The sequence below is a fragment of the Pyrus communis genome, chromosome 16 (genome assembly GCF_041283825.1).
Source record: "Pyrus communis isolate YQ-2024b chromosome 16, ASM4128382v1, whole genome shotgun sequence".
Classification (NCBI taxonomy): Eukaryota; Viridiplantae; Streptophyta; class Magnoliopsida; order Rosales; family Rosaceae; genus Pyrus; species Pyrus communis.
Window position 1 is genome coordinate 222,579 of NC_142580.1, and position 20,650 is coordinate 243,228.

The window sequence follows — 20,650 nt, forward strand, 5'->3', positions numbered from 1 at the left end:
ACATCACAGGTGTCGTATACGAATATCCAAATGCTAGTAAGTGTAATCATCATTTAATCAACAGGAAGGATAAGCTTTAGATATGTTTTTTCTTATCTTTTTCTTCTTTCTTTGATGCCATGGCATAAAAAGTGAATAAAATTTGTTCGTTAGCAAAGCTTAATCAAACCATAAGAAGCAATCACAAGCACGAGACGTTATTAAGCAATTCCACCCATTTATGCTGCTGCATAAGAAACAAATTGCTATGCATTCTGCAATCTACATACACAAAACTTGTTTTGTGTCTACAAGTCAACTACTAGAGTTCAATGCAACTCCATCCAATTCCAAATTACAAGATATTCCCCCGAAATGAATTACAATGTCTGCAGGGCTTAGTAGCGGTACTTGGTGGAGTAATCCTTGGGAGCAATGACCAGACCGCGTCCCTTCCTTGCCCCGCGGTACACTGTCTCAACAATGTCAATGAACTCTTGCTTGTCCTTGAGAGCCCAGTTGATCTTGTTGTTGTTCCCCGTGCCAAGATCAATCATAATGTGCTTGTTTCTGAAAAAGAACATGACCGTAGATGGATCGTAGAGTTCATACATTGTGTTGAAATCAGGAACCTCCGTGATGTCCACGAGGTAAATCACAGCAAAGTTTTTTATTGTCTCAGCAACAGAAGCCAGCACCTCATCCATCTAGCAAATCGAACACAATAACAGACCACAAGTTAATCAGCAGCATTCAAATCGCGATTAATAAATATATTCAATCTACAGAAAGCATTGATAAAATGAAATAGGGCTAAGAGGCTTCATAGTTCATATACATGGTGAAAAGTTCATTATCTTTTGTATTACTTTTCATGCACGCAGCCATCTAACTTGTAAGGTTTACATACAACAAAGAAATGATCCGTATGTACAAAAGCTAATCACCACAGTGAACACGGAACAGGCCCTGTAAAGCCGAGCGAATTCCATAGAACACAGGAAACGGTTTACAAGATCAAAAATCTACAAAATGGGATCTATTATTGGCACTCCAAAATTCTAATTGTGCACTCCAAAGTTTCCATATTTAGAAAGAAAATTAGCACAATTAGATTCTTGGAGTGACAATCACAATTCACTATGAAACTAGTTGATAATTTGGCTTGCTTGAGAGTCAGTTTGGAATATCAAAATATGAGATTAGTGAAATTTCAGAACTGCTTCTTAGTAATATTATCCTACATTAGTCTAAAGCAACTTCATTTTGGCCGTTGACCTTCTTCAATTCATTCGATCAAGGTGTGTGTAGTAAAAATGTGAACTACAAAATATGACAGATTTACATACACCAAAACTTTTAAGGAAACTTACTATATGCATAAATGAAATAAAACCCTAGAAAAAGTCAGCCACAGCCACACCTACTCAGTTGCTAAACAGAAATTCCTGATGTCGTCTCTCTCTTAAACATTAGGATTTTAGCACGTAATCGAATCAACTTTTTTAATCAAAATTATGAAACATGAAGGAAAAAAGAAATTAAAGAACTGAGGATTTAGGATTAACAAAAGTTGCGAAAAAGGAATTCGAACCTGCATACAGGTCTCATCCCAATCGTGGCCGAATCGGATGAGGACAAGACGCTCCTCCTCGGCGAGGATGGCCTGATCGACGGCCCATCCTGAGTGGAGGTGCGGCAGCAGATACGACATCGTTTTTCGTCGACCTTCTTCCCTTCACTCTCTCCCAAGCTTTTTCTCTCGCGCTCAGAAAGGTCTAAAAATTAATCAGCAAATTTATATGAAAGAAAAATGGATAATATGCGCCCCCGCTAAAAAATATACAACGTGTAGTCGGTGGAATTTTACGAGTAATATTTTTGACCGTTGGATGAAACGAACGGTCATGATTAAAACTTGAGAAAGCCAACTGACTGCACCCGTATTGGCCCGAAATGGAACCCGGTTTCCCAGCATCTTGGATTTGGTTCTGCAACTGTTTGCTTCTCGTCCAATTTTATTTTTTCAAAATCAAAAAAAAGAAAAAGAAAACAGCAACCGGGATAAAATAATATTGATGTGAATCAATATCGAAACAAACAAGAATTCAATCCTCGCCACAGCTTGTGTCTCGATTGATTAAAAGCATTTAACCTTATTATCTAGATTTTAAATTCGAATCTTCTCCACCCAGGGCATGATTTGTATAAAACAGAGAAATCAAGGCTATGAAATATGAACAAAGCAATTGTATTGATTAATAGAGAGAGAAAAAGGGAGAAAGAAAGTCAATTAATCAATTAATTAATTAATTAAATGGAAAAATTACCTGCATGCAAGTGTCATCCCAGTCATGGCCGAATCGGATGATGACGACGCGCTCTTCCTCGGCAAGAATGGCCTGGTCGACGGACCACCCCGAGTGCAGGTGCGGTAGCAAGTAGGACATTATTATTGATGATGGATCTAATTAATTTCTTCTGTATTTCAAACTGTGATTTCTAATAACTTGTGTATCCTGATCACTCTCAGCCTCATGTCTAAATTTCCTAATGCATAATAATTCGCGGGAAATGACATGGCGTCATCAATGGTATTGACGAGTTAGGATTCAGGAACCCTCCAGAACAATCTTGACCTTTCTCCATTTTTCTTTTAATAATTATAAAACAAGTAATAAAAAATTGTTGTAACTTGGAATGTGCCTGAGACTACTAGTCACATTCAACCACAAAATAATTATGAGCCGTTTGATAACAAGTTTGTTTTTAATTTTAATTAATTTTTTTTTTTAATTAGAAGTAATTATTATCCAAATTTTCAGTTTTAGAAAAGTGTAAAATCAAAATCAAAAATTAAAAATTAAAAATGAAATAACTATCAAATGTTTGAGGATGGTCATCTCGCATGCGGCAATTCTCAAACGTATTCCTAAATTATGAAACACCGTAACTAAATCAAGTCAAGATGACAATTCTTATGATGCCTAAGAGCCTTTTAAAGGTAATGTCAAAATTGTCACATAAATATACAATAATAAAAAATAGAAGTAAACTCTTTCAAACATAGCCTTTAATTTCTTACAAACTGGTAGCAAACTCTTAGTCGTTATTGTTTTTTATAAGAATATTTTAAAAAGAGTAATGCTATGTATGCTAAATTTGTAGACTAAATTTATAAATCAGGTAACGTGTGTCTAAAAAAAAACACATTAATCAAAATAATTCAACTATCAATTTTCATATCATTTGATCTTCCTAACACTGTATTTGGACGAAGAAATTTAAGATTGTTAAGGAATTTTAAAATGACCAAAATTGAAGTGAAGGGATTTTATTTTTTAAAATTTGTGAATTTTCTTGTTTAATTAACTTAAAAGAACAATAGAATTGAATACATAATTTGTTATTTTTAAACTCACAATCATATAATTTGGAAAATGACACTTATTTACATGAAATTTAAACTTGAGAATTGGAGGACCCAAATTCCATGTTTTTTTTTCTAAGCGGAAATTCTAAATTTATATGTTTATAAATCCAAACAAGAGAATTGGTGCATGTCAATTTATAAATTCTAATTTTTATCCGAATTTCAAGTTTATTTCTCTAATCCAAACATAATGTAACATTATCCTTTTAAAAGATAATGAACTTATTAATCACCGATTTTTCCTTCTCCCTTAATATATAAGGAAAATTAATGAAAAATGTTTGAAAACTTTAAGTTTTAACAATAAAAATAAAATAAAAAGTAAAATAAATAATAACATGATTAATTTTTAGTATAAAAATATGATATTTCGTTAAAATGATTAGTAACAAGAACTTTTCGATAAAAGTTCCCTAATATATATTCTCTTCGTCTAGAGATAATTGATAATGAATCACCCGACACACTCTCCCCAATCCTCATCCTGAACTGCTCAATCGGTCAATCTCGGTTCTGAATCGTTTGGCTATGGCCTCCGCCTCCTCCTTCTCCTCCTCATACACAAAATACGAGATCAGGAAACGAAACCCAAACCCAAAAGCGGCGGCCCTTCTGGTCATCGACGTGCAGAACTACTTCTCCGCCATGGCCCGACCCATCCTTCAAAATAAGAGAGTACATTTGCTCGAGTCAATCTGATTAAAATTATGCTTGCACTATATTCAATTTGTGTTGATCCTAAAAACTACCAAGCCTACGTGGCGCGCAGGACGAGTAACTATTAAGCTAACTATGTTATTAGGTTGTGTGTGGGGCGTGCTAACTCGTCAGCCGAGTTCTGCCAGGGAGTAAAATATGTCGATGTGGCATTGGGCGCTACTGACTTCTCGATCTTGCAACTGCGGTCGAAGAAGGAACACATCTCGGTCTTCAGGTTTTAGAACCTAAAAACAAGGCTGCTAGTCTCTTCAAAGTTCACAAAACGCCAGCGCCAGGTTCGATCTCAGTAATTGTATTCATAAGAGTATAAGTAAACCGAACTAATACCAAGCTATATGGACACAAATACTCGAAAGAGATAAATGTCTTGATCATAAATGTGATTCGACCGTCGGAATGCCGAACTCTAAAATGTACTTGTGAATATCCAATCATAAACTAAAACTTGACTTTCAATGTGTTGAGCCTAGTAACCTGGTAATACCTCACTTCACCTAGAAGGCTAATGAGATGACATCTACCAACAAGGACTCTTAAATCCTTGTTGATTGAGACTTGGATAAATAACCAATCGATCTCGAAGCAGTGTTGTCTATCCAAATTGAAGATGCTTCTCGATCGGCTGATTCTACGGCTCTAGTGTTGTCTACCCAAACTGAAGATGTCGCCGGTTGCCTTCACAATTCTTTCTATCCAAACTGAAGATGTGTTGGCGGAAAGAAATGAGGAAAGGAAAAATTCTCAAGGTTGTTGAGAAGCTTTGCGTAGAGCAATCTATGTGTTGATTTGAAGGGGGCCTTGAATGATGCACTTCCTTCTCTATTTATAGCAACAAACCCCCTTATGACCGAACTAGAAATGTACTCGAATTAGAGCTCCTTAACCCAATCTAATTAGGTTTCAACCAATTGTAACCCATATAGGACTTGGAACCAAACTCCTTAACGAACCAGATTCATCCCCTAATTCTAAGCGTCTTTAGCTTTAAGATTCCTTGTTGCACTAGAGTTCGACTACCTCACCCTTATCTAAACTAATTATCCTCGCAACATGATTTAGCCGACTTTGACTGGATAGCCCATCACAAGATTCTAGATGAATGTTACTGGGTCGAGAACAATTCTAAGCTTAGCCAAAAATATTATTTTGGGCCCAAACAATTTGATAAACCCTTTTCACTTTGAGTAAACACTTCTTTTGAAAGACTCAGTCATTTTTTTGTTTACATTTTAATATGAAGTTAGTATTTTTAAGAAAATTCAAATTAAGAAAGTAAATTCAAGCCCAATAAATGAAGTCCAAAACATGTTGAAGTAATCCGAGTATAAAGTCTCATTGAAAAAGATCTCAGTAATATTATTTGGACTTCCCACATAATTAGAAAAAAGAAGTTGCATATTCCAAATAACATGTATTATAGGAAAAAAAAAGAAGCATTTTTAAGTATAGAGAACCAGCATGAAGGTTTAAGACTTAGGCCAACGTTAGCGAAGCTATATTCTCATAACTAAGGTAGCATGGCCACAATTATGCATAAAGTTAGATGAAAGGATTCAAATTTGGTTTGTGTAAAAGCAGACCGGAGAGGGTTTCAATTCCTAAAGTAGAATACGATCATTTATAAATCCAAACTATCTAGATTTTTAAGATCACTCTTCCTCTTCAACTTTCTCATCTTTTCTCTTTCTCCTCAACATTGTTGCCTTCTTCTTCGACGATGATCGAATAATTGAGAAAGAAAGAAGAAGAAGAAGAAGAAGAAAATGCAAAGGGTTGAAGGTCGAGGAAATTTGTAGTGGGAATTCGAGTGGGAGGATGAGGGGGAGGTGAGTGATGGTAGGGAGGTCCGTAGGATCCGGATGGTTCGAATCCGGAGAGGATCCGTTCCACAAAAAGTGACAAAATAAAGCCAACGTGGCAAGGCAGTAGTTGGATTTAGCTGAGATCAAACATGTGAAGTTGATAAGGAACCGGACGATACGAAGAAGCGTATTGGAGGAGGCACCCTTCCATACCTGTACTGCAATCCCAAATTATCCTATCCAACTTCCATCCTCAGACAATCCCTTCAAACTCCCACACTCCCAATCGCCATCTCCTACTTCTTCCTCTCCCTCCCTCTCTATCTCTCTCTGCAAGTGCAATGGAGGTCCTTTGTTCTTCTTCTTCCTGCTCCTCGTCTCTTTTGACCAAGCAGGCGCTTCCTTCATGCTCTTCAATCAACTTCGCAGCAGGAGTTGGCTCCGTCTCAGTCCTCCGCTCCTCCATGCCCTCCCTCAAGACTCGAGCTTTTCCCAACTCCATCAGAAAACACAGTCTAATTGGGATCCCAAGGGCCTCCGTCGCTGTTGAGCAGCAGATCCAGAAGTCCAAAGTTGCCCTAATCAAAATTGGCACCCGAGGAAGGTACTCTTTTCATGTTTTCCCCCCTTTTTAAACTTTTGGTTTCCTCCTATTTGAAAATGTAATCTGATTTTAGCTCATTACTCCAATTATCCCTATTATCTATGAATTCCTAGATGAATTATAATGATGGGTTTCTTTTCAAAATCTTGTATTTTATGTCTTTTTTTCGTGAGTTATTGATACTCTTTCTGGATATAGGATAGCCCATTAGCACTTGCTCAGGCTTACGAGACAAGAGAGAAACTCATGGCATCGCACCCCGAGCTAGCCGAAGAGGGCGCAATTCAGATTGTAATCATAAAAACTACCGGTGATAAAATACTGAGTCAGCCCCTTGCAGACATTGGCGGGAAGGGTTTGTTCACCAAGGAAATAGATGAGGCACTCATCAATGGTGATATTGACATTGCTGTCCACTCAATGAAAGACGTGCCTACCTACTTACCCGAGCAGACAGTTCTGCCTTGCAATCTTCCACGAGAGGATGTCCGAGATGCATTTATATCCTTAACTGCATCTTCTCTTGCAGGTCTGCCAGCTGGAAGCACTGTTGGTACTGCTTCACTTAGAAGAAAGTCACAGATACTCCATAGGTTTCCAACACTCAATGTAAGCTACCATATTCTTTGGTGTCACGTGTATATCTGACTTTTGCTTGTTCGATATGTTGGAGATTGTATGCTAGTTCATTTGATATAGCTTAATTTAAAGTTTGCATTGTCTTTTGGGATCATTTAATGGAGTCTGGAGGGACTCAACTGTTTCTAGCTATGTGTTAGATTTCGAAAGTCATGGGGTTTGTATTTTGCCTGGGCCATTGAACGGATATCCGTTGGTCCATTTACTTCATTCTAATGGTATCCCGGTGAAAAAATCTTGTTCTAGAATGGGTTGTGTATGTGTTGGTGTGGAGTAGGGTTGGGTTGAAGATCAGTTGTATATGTTCGTTTATCTGAATGAAAAAGCTAAATGATCGTGACTTTAGTTCCTTCCTAGCCAATTGTCTTTATGAGAAAATGTTTAGGCTGGATTTGAAGTTGGCACTAAATGTTCATATCCATGACATGCATGCCTTTTGATTGTGGCTTGTCAGGAATAATTCATAGGGCGATGCGCCTGCCCTTCCTGAATATGATCGAATCATGACTCTTTTCTTGTTTCCTTTTTATAACTCTCTATCCCTGTGTGTTTGTAACTCTCTCCCTGCCACTATTGCGTGCCATTTCTTAGATTTCTGACATTGTTCTGTTGCTTGTTTCACGTTGTGGTTAATTTCATCTTGCAGGTGCAGGAGAATTTTCGGGGTAACGTCCAGACACGGTTGAAAAAGCTTAATGAAAAGGTGGTCGAAGCAACCTTATTAGCATTAGCTGGACTCAAACGCTTAGATATGACAGAAAATGTGACTTCAATTCTTTCACTAGATGAAATGCTTCCAGCAGTTGCCCAAGGGGCGATTGGAATTGCCTGCCGAACCAATGACGATAAAATGGTGTGTTTAAATCTTTACATTTCCAGTCGCAAGATAACATATTGAATGATATTATACTTTTGCACTAGTTGATATCATTGAATTGGCCCCATGAACACACACTTGGGTATTTGGCAGGAGTGTTCTACAATAGCTAAAGGGAAGCAATTCTAAGCTATTTTAGCTTGAGCTAGTGGCTACAAAATCATGCATCAGTAAAATTTATGCAAAAAATTGAATCTTTAGATCCATCTGGACTTGTGAATGCGAATACTTCTGAACTTTCCTAAGGTGATTGACACACACACACATTATTTCTGGGTTAGTACAAAAACCTTGTGTAATATTTATATAGAAGTTGTTGCCCGCTAACTGCTAAGCTCTGCTTTTGCCTCTCCAAAATGTTATTTAATTTTTGGTTGGTCTTTTCCTTGCAGGCTAATTACATAGCTTCATTGAATCATGAGGAAACAAGACTAGCAGTTGCATGCGAGAGGTCGTTCCTTCTGACCCTGGATGGGTCTTGTCGAACTCCTATTGCTGGATATGCTAGCAAAGATGAGGATGGTAATTGCATATTCAAAGGGTTGGTGGCTTCCCCTGATGGAACCCGTGGTATGCTCATGCTCATACTCTAAGGCTATGTTTGGATGAGGTTGTCCAAGTTCCAAGGGATTGATGCTAAGTAATTAAGGAATGGACCGCAAAATGCAACATAGAGGGGATAATAAAAACCCTCTATGAGCATTACATAGATATGTGAGAGGGATTTGCTAATATCTAATTGGGAGGTGTCATCTACAACTCCCTCTCACATGCCTTTGTAATCCTCATGGAGGATTCTATATAACAATTTATGATCCATTACTTCATAACTTAGCATCAATCTCTTGGGACTCGGAAAGCCACATCCAAACATAGCTTAAGGAACATTCATTCAGTTTTATTTCCTAGTTCTCCACTGTAACTTAAAAAGGAAAGAAAAGAAATTAACCTTTGCCCCTAATTATGTTTTCCGTGTGTCTATTTTCAGTACTTGAAACTTCTAGGAAAGGCCCATATGCTTCTCAAGATATGATCGACATGGGTAAGGATGCAGGCCAGGAACTTCTGTCACGTGCAGGTCCAGGTTTTTTCGGTATTTAATGTGAGCCTTACTAATAGGGAAAGCTGCGGAAGTTAATGCAGCCTCCCTTCCTCGTGCAAATTTTGGTCGTTGCAACCAATGAGTTTATTTATCAGCCTTTGAGCTGTCTGTTGTAACTTGTTACATTAGTATTTGTTCTGTTTTTGTTGCTAGAAAGAGCGTCTGTTACATTTTTAAGGATAGTCGATTCATTGATTGTATATTAGCATTTAGAAGACAATTCAGTCACACTATAGGCTTTGATTGTTGTCATCTCAGTTCATTTAGTAGCCAAGGTTTTGCGACTCTCTCTCTCTCTCTCTCTCTCTCTCTCTCTGTAATGGTTGGAAATGGATGGTAGTTTATTATGATCTACAGTTGGTTTTCGTTTATGATGGCTGCCTGATCAGGGATGCAATTAAACGAAAATTAACTGTAGAAAAAATAGCGACGCCTGATCGTACATCCGCGCGGTTAGTTTTCCTCTATGATTGACTTCCAAGGAGGCAGGATCAGGCTTGCTATTTTCTCTTTTGTTATCCACTAAAAATATGTGCACAGGGATTGCAGAAATCAAAACCCGTGTAAGTTCACCAAAAACAATTTCTCTGTTTTTTTTTTTTTTTTTTTTTTTTTAATCTTTTTGCGCAACTGCTTCGAAGTTGCAAAGATTCCACCAATTAAGACTTGGAAATCTGACTTGTACAATTGATGCCAGAGACTAACGAAGCTTTACAAATTCCAAAGAATCGTAAAATTGATTTACTTATTGACATCGAGAAGAAGAAGAAGACGGGGAATGCTAGAAAGGTTTGGAAAGGAGTTTCCGATTAGCCAAGTATGTTCAACTAGGAGGAGCGACTGCCTTGGTGCAAACACCGGAACTTCATGGCCTGCCGCTCTAATTGTCACAAACATAAGCCCGTCGTACACAACTCTCCACCCGCCAACCTATCATATCAAAATTACAGTTAATTAATTGATTAAAAACAGGATGATCTACCAAACCACCCCAACATAACATCATAAATTCTAAGAGGATACTAAGGAGGAGTGACTGGTGAGGGAGCACCTGCTTCTTGTTGTACCAAGGAGTCCAATCTTCATTTATCTTCAACCTGAGCTTTCTCAACGCGTACCTAGTTGATGTTACCAGAACTCTCCCATCAGTATCCCCGCTGCAATATCATGTCAGAAAACAGTTCTATACAGTTAATGAGATAGTCATGATCGCACAACTTCAACCACTGAAAAGATTTGGTAATTAGCTATCCATTATTTCATGAATGATGAATCATTTATTTAAGTACCTGTAAATCCAAACCCGAAGACCCCCAGCTACAAGCTTTCCAATTACAGGAAGCATTGATGATGGTGCATTCCAGAAGATGTTATTGCTGTATTTGGACGATACATTGTCCTGATGAGTAATCACATTCATATATATAAACACATATGACTACTTAGTTCTTGCATCATTAGTTAATTTATTTGGTGAGTTAATAGGTTAGAGGTGGTACTTGCAGTGAGACCATGGATTGGAGATTTTGGTGACATTGGCATGAAGTGCCTTTTGAACGTCAGGCCTGTTCAAATACACATAACTGTAATCTGATGTACAAGGGTCATATCCTGCAGGTCTCTTGTGCCGTACATCCTGCACACCACAAATATTTTAATCAACTTTGTTTGCTCTAATAACATGATGAGTCGTTATAATTAGTGGGGAACTACTTACAGCTCTGGAAAACAGAGTGGAAGCGCCTTGGATCGTATGGGATTGCCCGCTGCTGCTGCTGCTGCTGGTGTTACTAAGGCACATAGGGGTGTACAAGCTGTACATGTCTATGATATTGTACACATTATAGTACTCTTCCAGCAGCGTGTTACACTGTTCTGATATGTTTTGGCCGAAGTCGCATTCCTTCTGAATATCATGGTACAAGCGATCAGAGATCACCGCGTGATCCCAAGCGTAATTAATCAATCCCTTCTGATCTGATTCATCATCTATTGCTGCGTTACCAATCTGCATCATCATATATACGCATAGTTAGTTTGTTATTGGGACACAGAAAATCGATTAAACAAAATATTTATATGATGAGCAAAAAGTAGCCAGATAAAAACTACCATGAATCCCTTGAGTAGATAAAAACTACCATGAATCCCTTGAGGTTGATATGATTCTCCTTGGATCTGTCAAAAACGAGCTCAGAAAGCTGTGGAGCATAATGCCCTGTAAAAAGGACATGCACATACAGAAGACTAAGATATATAGTTAATCAAAGATGCATGATGACATATACATATATTATATTATTATTGTATATGTATGTATATGTACCTGCATAGCTCTCTCCAGAAATGTAGAAGTCATGGGACTTGTACTGTGGAAACCGTTTAAACCAGTTGATAAGAAAATTGTATGAATCCTCAGCTGGCAGGCATTTTAAGAAAGAAAATGGATGAGTCATAACTTGCAGATTCATAAGAAAATGAAAAATTGATAGACAGACGCATTAATCTATCAGATACCTGTAATTTTATCGTCAAGTTCCTCGATATCTTGACTAGTATTGGTGTAAGAAAATCCGACTCCCACGGGAGACTCCAAAAACAACAGATTGGCAGCTGAAATGAATTACGAACAACAATACGCGTGCATGGTTAATCATTCAGACTCCAAAAACAATAGATTGTAATTTTACTAAATCTAAATGCAATATTGTCTTTCATTCGAAAGTTGCAGTTAAGTTGGGAGCAATTAAATTACCATTGTTCCAGGTGTAAGGGTTGAACTTGAGCTTGGGTTCGGTGCTATTTTGAGGGAAGAAAGGGCCTAACTCCTCTGTGGCACCGTATCCAATTGATGAACATCCTGGCCCTGCATCCGCGTCATAATTTTTTTTTTTTATCAATTAATCTAATTGCTGAAGACTAGATAGACAGTTTAGTGTTGTTGTGTATAGACCGGAGCGTATAGTATGCGAAGAAAGCTACATCCAGCCGTTCATTTACCCGGTCCATACTAGAATTTTTAGGGCGTTCATTCATTTTTCATTAATATATCAAACGACGAAAGCAAAGTGCATATATGACATAGCTAGAAGGCTAAACATAGCCAAATGGGCAATTGCTTTAGGCTGGGATATATGGTATATGGTCCAACCCTACTCCTTGCGTATAAAGACATACACTTGACAGAATATAAGAAGAAAAATTCCCTCTCTAAGTCTCTATGAATAAATCTGTGATGCAATTGCAAATACTATCAATTAGGTAAAAGAAGACAGATAGAATACCAGTATTTAGTAATACACATACAGACAGCTCCATAACCAAATTCAAAAATCACACTTGGGGTTGAAACTTGAAAATATATATTATTCAAGGAATTAGGAATATATGTAATCCATCATTGTAGGGTTTGACAGCTCCTCCGATAGTCCGATGAGGATACGGAAGTTACACGCATGCCTGTACATATATTATTCTTTTCATGTGCATGCATGGTATCCTGATTTTGTAATATATGATATATCCATCCTAAGAACTCCGCCTCTTTTATATTTTATGTGTTTAATCACGTTCAGATGAGATTTAGAAGAATTTTTTAATTTGAAAGTCTCCTTCTAATTGAACCCATCCATAGAAACAAAAACATAATTAAGCTCACTAGTATATTTAAATATGGAAAATAAGAAAATAAAAATGATGACAGGGAGAGAATCGATGACAATCAAATGCACAAGAAAAGGATGAAAATGTCATATTCTCTTTAGCTAGCATGACCATATATATTTTTAGTGATAAATGGCAAGAAACGAATAAAGTTGGACTTTAAAATTAATAACCTAGGTGATCATGAGAAATATATATGTATGCGAAAATATTTTTGAGTGAAAATTTTCTACCAAAAAAGAGAAATTTGTGAGTGAACATTTGAAGAATAATTACGACAGTTGTTTAACGAGGAATTGTGTGTTAACTAGTAAGAAAGAGTGGTGTGGAAATGAAGTCATGAGTGGCAGTGACCGACGTACCTCCGTTAAGCCAAAGGAGGAGGGGTTTATCTTGAGGGTTGTTGGTGGCTTCAAAGAACCAATAGAAGAGTGCTCTTCCGTGAGTGTGGTTGACGGTAACATATCCCGCGTAATGCTTGAAGCTCACTGGAGGCTGACCGGGGAGTTCAATCACCTGGTCTGCCTTTTGCTGTCTCAGAGGATCATGATGATGATGCAGTCTAGCGCCTTGGGTCTGAGTAGCACAACATATGCTAAAGGCAAGCAAATAAAGAAGAAGAATATTCAAACGAAATGAAGAAGAAAAAGCCATTTAAGTTGGAACTTAGACTTGCTTCTCTCTATCTATCTCTCTAATATCTGCAGAAATATCCTTTTTATGAGGCACGTCAACAGCACAATTGTAGGTAGTAGACTAGTAGTAATCCTAAGAGTCGGAATAGTCCAAAATCCAAAATGGTAAGGCAAGACGTACAGATCATTCATTCATATAGAATGAAACCCAGATCGTCTAGGCGTGTGGTTTATATAGTAAGTCCGGGTGGTCCAAAGACAGATAAGAATGCTAGTCTTTCCTATTGTTGCTATTGAAATTACAAAAGCAAAAATATGATTTCATTTGGCATTATTATTTTTAGGCAAATGATTTTTACACATCATTTTTCTTCACCTCTAGGTGTTTTGGAAGTACTATATGTAAATTGTAATTTAACCATTGGATATTGAACAAATCAAGGGCTAGAATTAGAAGCAATGTGTACAGAATCATTATTATTATAGTGGCTTATGTTGCAGTACAACACCGGATAACCATGTCATAATACAACAGTTACTTTGCAGAGTTTTGTGAGTAAGTAGTATTAATCATATAAATTCTAATATTCAATAATTATAATTACCATGATTATACACTATGTATGAAATATGTTTTCGAAGATATAAGAAATTAAAGTATCTCGGCTCTATCGCATGAGTCAATCTAGAAGTTGATTAATTATGAAAAATATGATAAATTATTTGATTCACCTAATGTCTAAATAAATGATTTATTTTACAAGTGAAGCTTTCGTACATTAAAAATTATCAAACCAAAATTTTCATATTTATAGGAAATTGATTCTATAAGCGATACATGACTCAATGGAGCCATTTTATAAATAATCTCTCATGATCATTTATTAGCACTGAAATTTTTTTCTCGGCTGGAACAAGTTATGATATTATTATATATGTCAATTGTATCGTAACTTTGAGGGAGTATGCCAATGCATTAATATACTAATAATATATGGTATAAATTGTCATTGCGTATTTGATTTTTTTTTTTTTGTTTGCTTGCTTGTGTAGACTTAAACCAAAGGGACTCTTTGAGACTTGTCATATATATATATATATATATATATATATATTTTTTTTTTTTTGAACAAACGATTACACTAAAGAGGTGAGAGAGTGGACTTAGCCTCACAATCGGCTAGCAATAATGTAGTTCAAAATCACATTTGGCAAGAATTGAATTTAAAATCTCTCACTAATTAAGAGAAATATCATTAGACCGTAATACTAAGTGATATGACCTGTCATTTATATTAAACGCACAAATATTTCAAAGGAATTAACGTCACGTGGATACACCTTCAAGTTGAAGATGTCCTTTATTTTACATGCACAAAATCTAAAAGCTATTCCTAAATACAAGGATCAAATTTGACACCATATTGCTGTCCTTGATGTGATCTGTGCAATATTAGTATATCACGATGGAGAGATTTGCAGTTTGCCTCAGTCAAATGCTTTGAATTGTAACCTCATTTTCTGATCTTGAGATCACATATTATCTGTATATTGTTTTGTTTCATGAATACATTTATCTGTACATATATACTTGAGACCTACGTAGTCGACAGCTATTAATGTAGCAATATCCAAATGGCCAAGAGCTCAAGGTGAACTAAAATTTATCTTTATTCACAAAAGAAAAAATAACGAGAAAAAAACAATAGAGGTCAAATGATTTTATAGAGGCCAAGTGAGTTGTGAAAACTTGTTTTTATATTTCTATATTTATTGATGTTAGAGGTGTATGTGAAGAGTTTTGTTTAGAGACTATTGACTATATCGTCAATCACTTGTCTATTTATTTAACTATAATTTTATTTTATATGAACCGATTTCCTCAATTTAATGACGGCGAAGTAAATACTTTTGTGCATGGCATTGGCATACTAACATATATCTCACAATCAGATTAGGTGTAGCAATGTTAATTGGCAACTTGCATTGGCTAGCTCAAATTTTTAATATATATTTGGACAAATATGTAGGATTCCTAATTCCAAAAGTAAAAGGCTCTCCATGCATAATTGCACTTGTATCAATCCGAGAATTAAACACAATACAAAACGAGCATATCAGAGCGTATCAAAATGCGACAGATGGCAGCTTATGGTTAGCCAAAAATGCTGATCTGGAGAGAACGCCTCGGAGGAAAATGAAATGTGGGAACTTTGATGGCCTCCTCCTCTCATCGGTAGGAAAGTCAACCCCTCATTCTCCGTACTCCATCATCCAACCATGATAAACTAATATTTTAGAATATATTTACAAATTATGTAATGTGCCATCGATAGAAAATAAGTACGTTAATCAATACTTAAATAATAATTCAATCTTTAACAATCACGTCATGTGATTTACAAAATATAATTTAACTAAATGATCTCCTTAACATTACCCCATATTACATACATTCAATTTTGTTATTTCTAAATCATTGTTAGTAACCCAACTAATCTCCAATTAGTGATCAAAAGTTTGATATTATTTTAGACTTTTAATGCGTTTAACTTTATTTTCCAATTTTCTATCCTATCGAATGCGTCTGATTCATCCAAAGAAAATAATATGAAGTAGGAACAATTTACCCAAAAAGAGAAGGAAAGAGATATGCAGTAGGTAGACCTAGGAATATTCCAAGGAAAGCAAATAAAAATCATAAAGCTTACAAATTTCTTCCTTTGAATGGTTTGATCTTTTATTTTATCCAATCCTTTTATATAGACAGTTAGACGTTCAATTTAGACACTGATTTCAGATAAATCCAACTATTTATTTATTTATTTATTTATTTATTTATTTATCTTACACGTTTGTTCTTTCCTTTTCTTCCTTCATTGGCATTTTTGGCATTTTACGATAAAATAAATCAATTATCTCTCTATGGACCATGGTTGCCCCATGGGGTCCAATCCTCAGTGATGTTTAGGCCAAGCTTGTTCAGTGTTTACCTTGTTGAGGTCTCCGGAACCCCAAATAGATTGATGCTTGTTATGTACACTTTCGGGGTGGAATTACAATGTTATTGTTCTCATCGTTGAATGCACATAAACATACAGATGAAGCCGCCCACATTGTCTCTCTGTGCGTGCGAGCGTGTGTTGCATCCAAACAAGCAAACAGTACCAGTTCTAAAAGCTCAACAACCTGCTCACATCGTTTTGCTTGGTTTTTACTCAAAGAAAGACCATCACATCTAAATCAAACGAAAACAAATGGGAAAGACCATCGCAACCAAAACATAAACGAACACTTTGTATGGTCGGACTTGTCACGTGTGAGCATGCGGTGAAATTGACGGAGCCAAAGCCTTAACTTTGAGCACCATGATTTCAATAAATAAGAGAAGTAATATTCATCAGGTAATGCAACCATGCAAGTCTGGATAACCTTCAGCCTTTCAGATCTTTAATATCAAAAGAGAGAAAATTTCCATACCAAGCAAGAACCAAAAGTCACTCATGGTCAGGAAAGTGATAGAATTTCTGATCTCAATAAATAATTCACTCATACACCCCCGGCCTTACGGGAAGGCTTTGTTATATATATTACAAAATGACAGTTAGATGTTTTATATACATCTTACACACACACACACACACACAATAAACTAAAACTGGCGTGCTTGCTGCCCATGCTGCAACACATCAGAGCACATGAGGTCTGCTGTCAAGGAATATTGCAGCCAGTGCAGTATTCCTTCTGTCCAAGTTACTGCCCTCCCTGCTGTCCATGAGTCAGCAATCACATGTCCACTATAGTTGTAATGATGGCAGGCACTTTAGAGTTTAAACATGAGCTGGATGACTTGGTCTAACAGCCCCCCGCAAGCTGACAGGCCGAGAAACAACTGGAAGCTTGGACACCAAAAGCTTGAAACGCGAGGAGGACAAGCCCTTTGTAAACAGATCAGCGAGTTGATCTTGAGAACAAATAAAATGTATCAGAAGCTGCTTTCGAACCACATTCTCACGGACATAGTGATAATCGACCTCTAAGTGTTTTGTCCGCGAATGAAATACTGGATTGGAAGCTAAGGCTATGGAAGAGACATTATCGCACCATATGTGGGGAAGAAGAAGATGCAGATGAAGGTCTTTGAATAATGACCTGAACCAAGATAGCTCAGCAGCCGTGTAGGCTAGTTGCCTATATTCAGCTTCTGTACTTGACCGAGAGACAGTCTTCTGTTTCTTTGAGCTCCAAGACACCAGATTGGACCCCAAATAAATACAAAAACCTCCTGTAGAGTGACGGGTATCAGGATTGCCCGCATAGTCGGCATCAGAAAAAGCATGCAGTTGCATATCTCCAGGTTTATAGACAAGACCATGATCATACGTGGCCTTTAAATATCGCAGGATACGTTTCACTGCCATCCAATGAGTGTCCTTGGGGGAGTGCATAAATTGGCACACCTGGTTAACATCATATGAGAGATCCGGTCTCGTGATGGTTAAATGTTGCAACGCACCAACGACACTACGATATTGCTCAGGATGTTTGTAGGGTTCACCAACATAAGCACTCAATTTTTGGCCTGTAGAAACTGGAGTGGAAATTGGCTTGGCATCTTTAAACTTCGTTCGCTCAAGCAAGTCCAGAGCATACTTGGATTGAGTCAAATGCAGGTTGTGACCAACGTAAGTGGCTTCAACGCCCAAGAAATAACTAAGGGGACCCAAGTCTTTCATGGAAAACAAAGTGCTAAGCTTCGTGATCAACCATACCATTTGAGTAGTGTTGTTTCCTGTGAGCAATATGTCATCCACATAAATAAGCAAAATCAAATAAACTCCTCTTTGATTAAAAACAAACAAGGAGTAGTCACACATGGATTCTTGGAACCCTAACTGAAGGAGAAACTTAGAAAATCGTTGAAACCAGGCCCTAGGCGCCTATTTTAAACCATATAAACTACGTTGTAGTTTACAAACATAGTTAGGATACTGGTTATCAACAAAACCTGGTGGTTGCTTCATGTACACATCCTCATTCAAATACCCATGCAAAAATGCATTCTGAACGTCCAATTGTCGAACATGCCACATCCGTGAAACTGCCAGACTCAACACAAGTCTAATGGTACTATGCTTGACAACTGGACTAAAGGTCTCCGTATAGTTGATCCCGGATTGTTGATGAAAGCCATTAGCCACAAGCCTAGCCTTATGGCGCTCAATCGAGCCATCTGCACGTCGTTTAATCTTGAAAACCCACTTGTTTGGCAATAAGTTCATGGCACGATGGTAAGGCACAAGAGTCCACGTACCACAGCGCTGCAAGGCACTGAATTCTTGAGCCATTGCATTCCTCCATTCTTTATGCTTTATGGCCTGACTAAAACATGTTGGTTCTGCCACCAGAGTGTCAGTATTAACATACAAGGCATATTTCGGGTTTGGCTTTTGTATCCCAGCTTTAGACCGAGTGGTCATAGGATGGATGAGAGGGGGGTCAGGAATCAGCACGGGATCACAGGGTTGTGACGGAGTTGGGTTCACAGGGACAGCAGCAACTATTTCTTGCTCATCTTGGTTTGGGAGAGGTTCACGAGAACTGGTAATGGGGGCAAGATTGGGAGTAGGAGCAGGTGGTTCATTTAGTGGTGGAGTATCTGGGAACCTAGTTGTAGTGGCGGGTTGGACATTGGGTGGGGCTAGACTGTGGGTAGTTGGTGTACCAGGGAGAGGATCTGAAAAATGAAAAAGAAGCTCAGAGGGTGGAGAGATACCTTTTGTGCAGACGTTTTCCTTGAGAGATGTAAGTTCCTGGAAGGGAAATGAATCCTCATCGAATAATACATGGCGAGACAAATACACTCGTCTCGTGGATAAATCCAAACACTTGTATCCTTGGTGATTCAACGAATATCCTAAGAAAACACAAGACTTAGACTTGGGTTGAAGTTTGTGTTTGGCATAGGGTGTCAACCAAGGAAAACATTTACACCCAAAGACTTTAAAGGATACATAAATCGGTGTTCGATGAAATAGCTTTTCATATGGAGATTTGTTTGACAAAACCTTAGTTGGTAACCTATTAATTAGATATGTGGCTGTCAAACAGGCATCAAACCAATATTTGTCAGGGATGTGGGCATGGGAAAGCATGACAACACTAGTTTCGACTATGTGGCGATGTTTTCGTTCCGCCATTCCATTTTGCTCAGGATGTTTAGGGCATGAAAACCGTTGGGAAATACCTTGAGTCGCAAGAAACTGTTTAAAGGCTTGACTCTTATACTCACCACCTTCATCACATTGAAGGGTTTTAATGAATGTGTTAAACATTTTTTCAACATGCGCCTTAAATGTGACAAAAATGCCAAATACTTCAGATTTGTGTTTCATGGGAAAAATCCAAGAATAGCGAGAAAAATCATCGACAAACAAAACATAATAACGAAAACCTTCAATTGATATAACTGGTGAACACCACACATCGGAATGCAAAAGTTCCAAAGGAGAGTGAGACACAGACTCGGACTTGCTAAAGGGAAGTTTGGTACTCTTGCCCAAAGGACAAGAATCACAAAACAGTACATCGGCAGTACCATGACTTGGTACTTGATTATTTGAAATTAAAAGCTTAATAATTGAAGACGCAGGATGACCAAGACGAGAATGCCATTTTTTGGCGGAGACTCTAACACCTAAGAACGTTGACATAGGATACTGGGGTAATCCACCGCCACCTGGAAATGGGTATAACCCATTCTCACATCTCCCTCGGAAAAGCGTCTTCTGGGTCTTGAGGTCCTTGACAAGGAAAAAAATGAGGAAATATTAGTAGGTAGCAATGGTTATCAAGAGTGAATTTATGGGCAGAAATAAGGCTAGTGGAGGCGGATGGACAATGAAGGATATTGTTTAGTTCAAATGAGCAAGCCTTAGTACTGATTTTATTCGAACCATAATGTTTAATGGAAAGGCCAGTATCATTACCTACACCACCGATATTCTCATTACCATTGTACTCCTTCGGATTTACCAGATTTTGAATATCAGGAGTGACATGGGCATTAGCTCCTGTGTCCAGTAACCAGGTGCCATTTTGTTGTCGATTCAAAGTAATTGGTGAAGAGGCCATAGCAGTAAGACGTTTGGTTGGAATACGTCCTTCATAAGCACTATTCATGCGCTGATAACAAT

At 37.6% G+C, this 20,650-nt stretch overlaps 2 protein-coding genes and 1 pseudogene across 3 annotated transcripts; 1 reads left to right on the forward strand and 2 right to left on the reverse strand.

Annotated features, from left to right (window-relative positions):
• Positions 1–197: 197 nt before the first annotated feature.
• LOC137731521 (thioredoxin-like protein YLS8) lies at positions 198–2,546 on the reverse strand. The gene is made up of 2 exons (XM_068470644.2): positions 1,574–2,546; positions 198–686 (listed from the first exon to the last, which is right to left on the reverse strand). The coding sequence occupies exons 1-2, from the start codon at positions 1,691–1,693 to the stop codon at positions 378–380; spliced, it is 429 nt and encodes a 142-aa protein (XP_068326745.1). The 5' UTR covers positions 1,694–2,546; the 3' UTR covers positions 198–377.
• A 3,380-nt stretch (positions 2,547–5,926) lies between these two features.
• Positions 5,927–9,443, forward strand: LOC137731081 (porphobilinogen deaminase, chloroplastic). Its single transcript, XM_068470155.2, has 5 exons — positions 5,927–6,538; positions 6,742–7,147; positions 7,824–8,030; positions 8,447–8,624; positions 9,043–9,443. The coding sequence occupies exons 1-5, from the start codon at positions 6,276–6,278 to the stop codon at positions 9,153–9,155; spliced, it is 1,167 nt and encodes a 388-aa protein (XP_068326256.2). The 5' UTR covers positions 5,927–6,275; the 3' UTR covers positions 9,156–9,443.
• A 309-nt stretch (positions 9,444–9,752) lies between these two features.
• On the reverse strand, positions 9,753–13,473 carry LOC137732328 (serine carboxypeptidase-like 34; annotated as a pseudogene). The gene is made up of 10 exons (XR_015957512.1): positions 13,182–13,473; positions 11,912–12,022; positions 11,674–11,769; positions 11,483–11,575; positions 11,298–11,374; positions 10,874–11,164; positions 10,656–10,792; positions 10,446–10,532; positions 10,208–10,313; positions 9,753–10,086 (listed from the first exon to the last, which is right to left on the reverse strand). The product of XR_015957512.1 is annotated as a serine carboxypeptidase-like 34 (transcript).
• Between the last annotated feature and the right edge of the window lie 7,177 nt (positions 13,474–20,650).

Excerpts from the sequence above, each read along its gene's own strand:
- LOC137731081 (XM_068470155.2), top strand. The coding sequence starts at position 6,276 with ATGGAGGTCCTTTGTTCTTCTTCTTCCTGCTCCTCGTCTCTTTTGACC. Across the intron at positions 6,539-6,741 it reads AAAATTGGCACCCGAGGAAG|CCCATTAGCACTTGCTCAGG; the intron begins GTACTCTTTTCA and ends GATATAGGATAG. Across the intron at positions 7,148-7,823 it reads ATAGGTTTCCAACACTCAAT|GTGCAGGAGAATTTTCGGGG; the intron begins GTAAGCTACCAT and ends TTCATCTTGCAG.
- LOC137731521 (XM_068470644.2), bottom strand. The coding sequence starts at position 1,693 with ATGTCGTATCTGCTGCCGCACCTCCACTCAGGATGGGCCGTCGATCAG. Across the intron at positions 687-1,573 it reads GGGATGAGACCTGTATGCAG|ATGGATGAGGTGCTGGCTTC; the intron begins GTTCGAATTCCT and ends TCGATTTGCTAG.